This window comes from Charadrius vociferus, unplaced genomic scaffold, assembly GCF_000708025.1.
Source record: "Charadrius vociferus isolate BGI_N301 unplaced genomic scaffold, ASM70802v2 scaffold111, whole genome shotgun sequence".
Lineage (NCBI taxonomy): Eukaryota > Metazoa > Chordata > Aves > Charadriiformes > Charadriidae > Charadrius > Charadrius vociferus.
Window position 1 is genome coordinate 2,817,464 of NW_009647046.1, and position 8,125 is coordinate 2,825,588.

The 8,125-nt window shown below is 45.6% G+C and overlaps 1 protein-coding gene across 1 annotated transcript; it reads left to right on the top strand.

The window, feature by feature from the left end:
• Window positions 1-1,077: 1,077 nt before the first annotated feature.
• Window positions 1,078-7,755, top strand: ACP2 (acid phosphatase 2, lysosomal). Its single transcript, XM_009895704.1, has 9 exons — window positions 1,078-1,142; window positions 2,494-2,665; window positions 3,023-3,121; window positions 3,286-3,375; window positions 5,605-5,737; window positions 5,813-5,901; window positions 6,522-6,628; window positions 6,851-7,026; window positions 7,107-7,755. Exons 1-9 carry the CDS (start codon window positions 1,078-1,080, stop codon window positions 7,241-7,243), a joined length of 1,068 nt encoding a protein of 355 aa, XP_009894006.1. The 3' UTR covers window positions 7,244-7,755.
• The last annotated feature ends 370 nt before the right edge of the window (window positions 7,756-8,125 follow it).

Genomic DNA, 8,125 nt, shown 5'->3' on the forward strand with positions numbered 1-8,125 from the left:
CAGGAGGTCAGTGCCGGGGCTCGGGGTGGGGGGGGGAGGACGGGCGGCAGCACCGGGCCTCGTCTCGAAGTGTGTTTGTTTGCAAGGTCAGGGGAACTAAACGGGAATCACGGTGCTGCGTCGTAGCTGGTACTTGTTTCTCACTCGAGATTGGGAGATTTTTGTTACTTTTCGTCACGCCAGTTGGCAAGAATGCAGCCTGTGTTTGCCTTCCCCTCCCCAGAGCACTTCAGGTAGAGGCTCACGGCAGTCTGGACACAGAAGCAGTAGTTACTGCCCAGAAGTGACCCTCTCCTTTGTTTCCACCTGTAAAGTATCAACGGCTTCAGTCCCCCCCAAAGGTGTTCATTTTGCTCTCTCTCTCTCTCCAGGATGTTGCCACACCTTATAACAGTTCTTGAGAAACTGGTAGGTTTCTGTTATAAAAAGGTGTGGAGCCCTTGTGGAACCGTGTGCTAAGCACAGGAGGAGATTTGAAAGATTAAAAAAAAAAAAAAAAAGGAAATAGAAAATCCCCACACACACACTCCATACCCCTGCTGGTTGATCAAAGAGGTGTGAGTCAACTGGACCATGAGCAAGTGTTACGGTGAGCGAGAGGAATGCTGTCCCGTGGTTGGGATGGACAGCGGGCAGTCAAGACCTCCTCGTCCCACCAGTGGCTCTGCATCGGTTCCATTATTTTACCTGAGCTCACTTTGGGTAATTGACCAGATAGGGGAAATGGAGAATCCCCGTACAATTTTCTGTCTTTGTTTCCCCCCTTTTTGGGCTCCCCAGAAAATACCCAGCTTGCCATAGTTCAGATTATATTCCTTCTTTGACACTTGCTTCATCAACAAAACTTCCAGCATCAGCTCAAACACAGATCCTTTAACCTTCCTCAGTGGTTCCTTTCTCAACATGCTTCGCTCTTGTAAAGCTTTTTGCCAGCTGAAACTGTTTTCCTTCTCTTGCTTGAGAAGGGAAAACAAACGAAGCCATATGCAAACAAAAGCTGTTCTGCTAACTGAGCCCGGATCCCTGCTTGAGTTGAGCAACCTTCCTCTCAGAAGAAGTGTTGCCTCTGGGTGACATATGACCGTTTGTCACCTGACTCAGCGACAAGCTGGAGCCCTGGCAAAAGGTGCTGAAGAAAGCATGTATGCTTAGGGCTTAATTGTTTTTTATGACACTTCTAGAATTAGATCCTTTCCTTTTGAGATATTTCCTTTCTTCAGAGTTTACCTCTAATGAAAGCAATCCTGTCTAAGGTGTACAGGGTCAGTTGTTTTCAAGCCACAGTTAAGAGGTAAAAGTGGGTAGAAATTGTCAAAGACAACTCTTTTTCTTTTTTTTTTTCTCCCCTTGTGACTTGAGTTTTGAGATATCCTTCACATGGGAGATGCTACAGAGTGAAAATAGGTATTTTTCCTTATGTTTCTCTCTCCTCATTTAACATTTAAAAAAAAATAAATCCAAATCTTATCATAGAATCATAGAATGGTTTAGGTTGGAAAGCACCTTGAAGATCATCGAGTTCCAACCCCCCTGCCATGGGCAGGGACACCTCCCACTAGACCAGGTTGCTCAAAGCCCCATCCAGCCTGGCCTTGAACACCTCCAGGGATGGAGCTTCCACAGTGTCCCTGGGCAACCTGTTCCAATGCCTTACCACCATCAAAGTGAAAAAATCCTTCCTAATATCTAATCTAAATCTACCTTTTAGAGTTTGAAGCCATTCCCCCTCGTCCTATCACTACATGCCCTTGTAAAAACTCCTTCCCCAGCTGTCCTGTAGCCCCCCTTTAGGTACTGGAAGGCCGCTATAAGGTCTCCCCGGAGCCTTCTCTTCTCCAGGCTGAACAACCCCAACTCTCACAGCCTGTCTTGATATTGTATTTCATTTTTCTGGGTTTTTATTCTTGTTTCAGATTCAGCATGCTGATTTCTGGAACATTCTTTCATGATTCCCCATGTGTTCCTCTTGCGTTGTCACTGGTTTCTCTCCAGTTTCTCCCTAAGTCTTTTCAGTACACAGAATACCAAAGTTTTGCCATTTTGACCTTCTGAACTTTTCTGTATTTTTCTCATTTCTTTTTTTTTTCTGGCTCAGATCTCTCTCTCTGCTCTCTGGAATGAGAAGTCTTCGCCCATTAATCCCAAGAGCCCACAATGATCTGTAAATATAGTGCATTTCTTATCTGTGCCCATCATTATCTGTATCTCTGTCTTGCCCTTCTCTGACTCTGCCTCATATTCGGACTCCTTTCTGTCTGTAATCTCCGCACAGTGCATCTGACTGTGCCACTGATCCCAAACAGACTGCTCCAGTATTACACACCAAATTGTCTTTGTGTCCGTCCTTACTGTTTTGTCCAGGTTGACATCAGCAGGCTTGGTCACTTCAACTCCTGTTATCCTGTTGTCTGTGAGCAGGGCACTTGGCAATGTTCCTTCAGCGAGCGCATCGTCCTCCGTGCGAGCACCACCGCATTACTAATGGTAATGTAGTCTGTCCCTGTCCTGGCAGATCTTCATCCGCAGCACAGACTGTGATCGGACGCTGATGAGTGCGGAGGCCAATCTGGCAGGCCTGTATCCCCCCGAGGGACACCAGATATTCAACCCTAACATCTCCTGGCAGCCTATCCCTGTGCACACAGTGCCTGAGTCCGAGGAAAGGGTAAGTTAGTCTCAAGGATACGTACTGACTACTCAAGTAGTGTGTTATGCTGACTTCTCCAAAAGTCTTTGCTTCAGTCTTGATTCAGATTGTCTTGAACTTCTGCTGGGACCTGCTTAGCAAAGGTTCTTCTGTTCTCAGAACAAGATGAGAATTCAGGGGCTGTGTTCGCTCAGCATGTTAGTTGCGACACCTCAGCAGACCACACGCGATCCAGAATATGTTAGAAGGCAAGACTTGAGGCTGTTTATAGCTGCATCCCGCGAGTCAGGGTTTTGTTACAGTTGCGCGTGTTGACTGCAAATTCTGTACTTCAGTGTTCTCGGTGACCTAGCTGCTCTTGTTGTCTCTGCCCAGCTACTGAAGTTTCCTTTGACCCCCTGTCCACGGTATGAACAGCTACAGAATGAAACACGGCACTCGGCAGAATACATAAATAAGACCAAAGAGAATTGGGTAAGTGATTATTTGTATGAGATAAGGTAGTCTTAGGCTCATAGTTCAAGTATTATCACCCATCTATATAACCACGGCTCTGAGAAAAGGGTAGGAATACCTATGCATGTAATACAGTATAAGATTAGAAAACTGAAGGCCTTTCTCTGTTCTCATACCTACAGCAATTCCTGCAGATGGTGGCAAATGAGACTGGGATCCGGGATGTCTCTCTTGAGTCTGTTTGGAGTGTGTATGACACACTGTTCTGTGAAGTAAGTTTGGCCATCATCTGACAGCCACGGGAATTTGGTTTTTAGGGCTCACTAGATTTGGTAGAAGATTATTTTGAAAAATCCTGTAAGACAACTTTTCATCATTCCCACCCTACAGTTAGAAGTAATGTTCTATTTTCAGAATAATAACAGTTCCTACTCACCAGAGGCACGTGCCAGGAATTACCTACTTCTGCACCCTATAACCTCCCACTTTGTAGCTTAGATATATATCATGCCAGAGCCAGAAAAAGTCCCACCTGCATAATAAGTATCTCTTTTGAAAGTCCCTGCAATCTGAAATCTTTAGATCTCGGTGGACAAGTCTGAGTTAAGTAAGGTAGAAATGAGATCTCTGGAAAACTGAAGGAGCGTTAACTTTATGATTTAAGTTGGGGGCTTAAATTGGGACTGTTCCTGGTTCTACCTCTCTGTTACTTTAGATCAAGATTTTTTCTTTCTGCTTTTCTGTTAATGCCACCTCTAAAAGAAAATAATGCTCTTCTAGGTTAAGTGGGGTTCACCCACATCTGGTTTTTGACCTATTCTGAGGTTTGCCAGATGTTACCCTTTTACTCTCTGCGGTGGGGCACCAAACTCTATATTCACGTGGAGGTTTTTTTTGAAAGTGCATCTCAGGAAGGCTTAAACAAAATAAAAAACTGGGTTAGCTGTGCTGTGCTAAAGTAAAGGTCACATATCCAGAAGACTTACAGTTGTTGCACACGAGTTTATTTGTGTATCACTATACAGCATGATGAAGTACTAATGAGATCTTTCATGTCAAACTAGCTAATTGCAGAAGAAGCAGTAAACCCAAGCATTTTGACACATTGGTGCTAATTCTATGGAGGTGCCAGGCTACTAAGCTTGCTGGCAGTGGTATACAGTGGTATGTACTCATGTGGGGATGTACAAGACAAATCTGCATGGAATTGCACTTTGCTGAGTAAAGTGGCAGCTTGAGTTGCTGCAAGCTGAGAATATTTCAGTCCAGAGCTGCACTGCACTATGTAAATTTGCCCTTTGTATCACAGACCCGATCTCCTGTCTTGTAACGATCACAGTGAAGCAACTTCTGCGGTAACAAAAAAAATCCTTTGGTCAAAGAGACCAAGGATTTAAAATCTTCTTCGTTTTCAAGACTCAATTAATGAGCTTGCAAATTGGGCCCGGAAGGCCAGCTGACTATAATCCCCAAGAACTTGGAGAATAGCTCAGTGTCCCAAAATGAAACCAGAGCATTCTGGGGGAGTTTTACCCTCAAAACTATACCCTCGGGCTGATCAGTCTCTTCAGCTGCTTTGGGCTTCCTCCTATTTTTTCAGTCTTACTAACAGTGCCCTGAAAAGAAGGATTGTTTTTCTCACCTGAGCCAGTAGAGTCATTCTGCCATCTGGCTGGAGAAAATAAAAAAGTCCAAGAAATAGCTGAACTTACCAGCTCTTCTCTTTGTAAATTAATGAAAAACTAACTATATCTAAGTTGCTGATGGGAATTTCTCCAAGCCACTCAGACAGAATGGGCCCTTAAGGATATTCAGCCTCATCTTCTGGCAGTTTAATGGGATGTGGCATAGCAAATTGCTCCAAGTAATGCCAGGGAACCACAACTCCTGTTTTTCTGCCAGTATAACTAATCCTTTCTTGTAATGGGTTGGCTGCAAAGCAAATTCTTCTCTTGGTTCCCAGTTTGGTATATTCTGGGTTTGAGTACTGGGCTTTGTCAGCGGTACATCCCAGTATTACATCTGCAGAGCTGTTGCTAACTTTCTCCAATATTATTCAGTGGCCCTCAGAGCCTCTGGGGAAATTCTGCTGCAGGCACACCAGAAACCTTGAGTTTGTGCTCTCTCAATTATTTTTTTTTTTTTTGACTGCATGCCATCTGCAGGGCAGAATCAGCCCCATGTACAGTAAATGCCCTAAGATTATTTTATCAGTGTTAACGACATAACACTGCACTCCAGTTGTGCTTTCACAGAAATGTACCTCCTAGATTTTAATCTTTATGCTTCTCATTATTAGTTTCTGAAACAACATTAAAATCCACATATATTCTTTGTATGCAGCACAGCAGCATGAGGACAGAAGCATAGAAGGGGCATATTTAAAATAATAGAGGAAATCAGTAGCAGTACAGGCGGGACTCCAGACACCTTGACTCCCATTCTGTGATTAATCTGCAATCCGTGCTGCCTACAGATGAGTATTCTGTTTCTCTTTCTAGCAAGCACACAAAATGGATTTGCCCGTATGGGTGACACCGGATGTCATGACTCAGTTGAAGCAACTAAAAGACTTTGGTTTTGAATTTCTCTTTGGGATCCACAATCGGGTAGAAAAAGCTCGTCTGCAAGGCGGTAAGTGCACCGGGGAGGGAGCTTTGTGCTGCTCTGTCTAGCTTTTGCCTGTTATCAGCTGTTCCCTTTCCTCAGGGGTCCTGCTGGATCACATAAGGAAAAACCTAACCAAAGCAGCGAACATTTCTGCCCGCCAGAACCTGAAACTACTTGTCTATTCAGCGGTAAGTCAGAGCTTGGGGGCTAGCTTTTATCCATCTCCTCCTCCTCACAGGGGATTGGGGCTTGGTGATAGTTTTAACCCTTTCTGGCTTCTCTACAGCCCATGCAGTGACCAGGACATGCATCTTTGCCTCTGGCTGGGTGGGATGTGCAGGATCTGGCATCATTCCTCTGGGGCTCCTGAGGAAAATTCCCAACCTGCGCTTTGTTCCTGTTAGCTCAGGCTCGTGGATGAGACTGGCAGACTTTGGGGAGTCACTGCTGTATTTATTTGGTAGATGGGTTGATGCTACTCAGACGTGCTGTTTCAGCAGTGTAGATACAGAGTCATCCCCCTTTTCCAGCAGTCTACTGACTGGAAAGTCAAGCATCTCTCCCAAATTGCTCCCTAGAGATTAATTCTTAAAGAACAATGCAGGATATATATGGCTGTGTTTCACTTCCGCCCCTTCTCTGGCACCACAGATCACCATTCTAGCAGTACAGTTCCTCTCCCTTCTTCCAGATGGAAGTTACAAAGGTGACATCCCCTCAGCACTGCCCTGTCTGTTACTGGTATGGTCTGAGCTGCCCTGCCACATCCGCAAGGGTGACTGATTTGGTTTTTTTCCCTCTTTCTCAGCATGACACCACACTTGGGGCACTGCAGATGGCTCTAGATGTCTACAACAAGATTCAAGCACCATACGCCTCATGTCATTTATTTGAGCTGTACCAAGAGGATGATGGGTGAGGGCTGCAGTAAAGACATCTGCTGTGATTTCACATCAAGGATTAGATACCCAGGCTAGGCTCCACCCTAGGGGGATGCAATCTTGCTCCTAGTGGCAGACTCATAGGAGAAAAACCACCACCAGAATAAAGGAAAGGGTGTGCATATTGAGTGTTTGGGAAGGGATGACTCTAGCTGGAGAGAAAAAAAACCATCATCTAGCTGTGTTTTGTTTTCAGTAACTTCTCTGTGGAGATGTTTTTCCGCAACGAGAGTGGGAAGGAACCTTTCCCACTGACAATCCCTGGCTGTCAGCATAAATGCCCACTGCAAAGATTCTTGGAACTCACAGATCCTGTTGTTCCCCAGGACTGGGAGCAAGAATGCCAGGTAGCAAGCAGCATACACGACACAGGTGAGCCCAGGCTTGATGAGCGTGGCAGAAGGGGAAAGCTTGGATGATACCATGTTGACCACTTGTTTTCTCCCTTCCAGAACTGTTTGTGGGTCTGGCTGTGTGTGGATCCATTCTCCTTCTCCTTATAATCCTCCTGTTGACTGTACTCTTTCGCATACAGTCTCAGCCCCCAGGCTACCGGCACGTTTCCAATGAGGGAGAAGAGCAGGCCTGACAGTTGCTTCAACTCCTTCCCAGGCAGTAGGGGGGAGCAGCGTTGCCCCTAAGGATGATTGGGCTCCTTCAGTTACTGAGCATTCTTCTGCTTGGGCCATTGCTTCCCAGAATGAATCTGGACTTGATTTTTGGATGCTTTCTAAAGGTGACGTCCCAGAGAGAGAGAGGACTGAGCTGCTCTAATGGAAATGACACCTTAATTCTGAAGCCAGTATACTGCGTGGTGCCCCCAGTCCTCCTACAGCTTACCTAGTCTGGGATTCCCAACGTGGCCAGTTGGAGCTGGTCCAGAGTTTTCCTCCTTTCAGTGACTGTAGACTCTACCACTCACCATGACTGTGGCAGAGGGGCTTGGACCTCCAGCAGCTGCCACATCCAGTGCAGTCAGGAGTTGCATCTCTCTTCAGGGTCAGCCTGCTTTGTGTTCTTTTCTCTCAAGCCATTGGGCTGATGGTGGGAAGGCTGGGCTTGGAGCAGAGAGCCCAGTTCACCAGCAATGCACGAGACTCATCTACTGTCCATGCAGAGGGAACTGCTGCAGATGATGGCAGACAGTGAAAAGTGTTTCTTGAGGTTGCTGCTAAGTAGTTGCTGCTGGCAACTGGTCTTTTTTTGTTTTTTTCATCTCCTCACATTGTGGTTCAAGAGAGAACTGGCCTGGAATCAGGATGAGATTGAAAACCTGGCAGTAGTTTCTACGATTCAGCTCAGAGTAGGTTACAAATGATCCAAAGAAGTTCTAAGTGCATCATCAGAGAGATGAGTTCCTGTGACTACAGGAAACCCAAACCCAATTTCTTATGCAATGTTGGCTCTAGAAAGGAGAGTCCCCGTAGATAAGAAATAGATTCAGCCTTTGAATTTGACTTCCCCACCTCTG

What these genes read in the sequence shown, in the direction of transcription:
- ACP2 (XM_009895704.1), top strand. Translation starts at nt 1,078, where the DNA reads ATGACCGTTTGTCACCTGACTCAGCGACAAGCTGGAGCCCTGGCAAAA. An exon ending in ATGACACACTGTTCTGTGAA is followed by an intron (nt 3,376 to 5,604) that starts GTAAGTTTGGCC and finishes TTCTCTTTCTAG; the next exon opens with CAAGCACACAAAATGGATTT. An exon ending in CTGTACCAAGAGGATGATGG is followed by an intron (nt 6,629 to 6,850) that starts GTGAGGGCTGCA and finishes TTTTGTTTTCAG; the next exon opens with TAACTTCTCTGTGGAGATGT.